The sequence below is a fragment of the Laccaria bicolor genome, genomic scaffold, assembly GCF_000143565.1.
Source record: "Laccaria bicolor S238N-H82 LACBIscaffold_29 genomic scaffold, whole genome shotgun sequence".
In the NCBI taxonomy this organism is placed as follows: Eukaryota; Fungi; Basidiomycota; class Agaricomycetes; order Agaricales; family Hydnangiaceae; genus Laccaria; species Laccaria bicolor.
In genome coordinates, this window is record NW_001889900.1 from 590,822 (window position 1) to 591,743 (window position 922).

General features: G+C 48.4%; 1 protein-coding gene across 1 annotated transcript; it reads right to left on the reverse strand.

Annotated features, from left to right (window-relative positions):
• Nucleotides 1-406: 406 nt before the first annotated feature.
• On the reverse strand, nt 407-664 carry LACBIDRAFT_304932 (uncharacterized protein; the record flags this gene model as incomplete). Its single annotated transcript, XM_001885177.1, has 1 exon — nt 407-664. One exon carries the CDS (start codon nt 662-664, stop codon nt 407-409), a length of 258 nt encoding a protein of 85 aa, XP_001885212.1.
• Nucleotides 665-922: the final 258 nt, after the last annotated feature.

The window sequence follows — 922 nt, forward strand, 5'->3', positions numbered from 1 at the left end:
CTCATGGGTCCCCCAATATGGCTGTTGTTTTTGGTACAGCTGTCAGGCAGATGGGGAGAGTACCATAGCCCACCTTTACGGACACCTTGAGGAGGATAGAACTGCTTGCTGATGAGGCTTGCTGGTGCTGGCCACATTGCAAGGATCGATGGCTCGCATCCTACTGTGGCTAGAGCCTCATGCCAGGCGCGGAATTTCCTGGTTGCTATTCGCGCGGTCAATACTCCACAGTTGTTATTTACATTGGCACGCTATTCAGTCACAAGGTGGCTTACACCTGTCCCATGATTTGAGGTGTAGCTGTGAATTGGACAAGGGACAACAGCCAAACCTGCCATAAGCCATGGACACCCATTCTTGGGAGGTTAAGTTAGAGTGGAAGGTTCAAGGAAATGTCAGAGATGATTCAGATCCAGCCTGTTCGTGTCTCAAAGGATCCAGGTTTGTGATTATAAAGGCATGTATTGACGAGATAACAAAACAATGATGAATGGAAATAATGGAATACAATGAGCGACTCATGGGTTTGCCTACGATCTCCGTTCTTTCTTTGGCTTTGGTCGACCACCAACTGTTGGCATGCGGCGCTTCGAGCCCGATGCTGTTGACGTTGTCTCTTCACTAATCGAGCTTGCTGTACTTGTTGAGTTTGAAATATTGCCATCTTTCGTGGACTGTAGAAATATGTAGGTCATGACATTCAATTTAGTCATGAAACTAACATACCTTTGCGGCCACTTTTCTCTCAGTGGCGAGAAGTTCGACCAGCGCGCTCGTGCCTAACAGACGTGATTTGCCGGGCACTGATCTTTTCCCCTCAAGTTTGATGATCGCTTGCGAAGCCGTGAACCTGTTCTTCGTCTCGAGGTCAATCCACTCAGGGATCTCGCGGAACTGTTGCCAGGCCTTTCTGTCCTTAAAG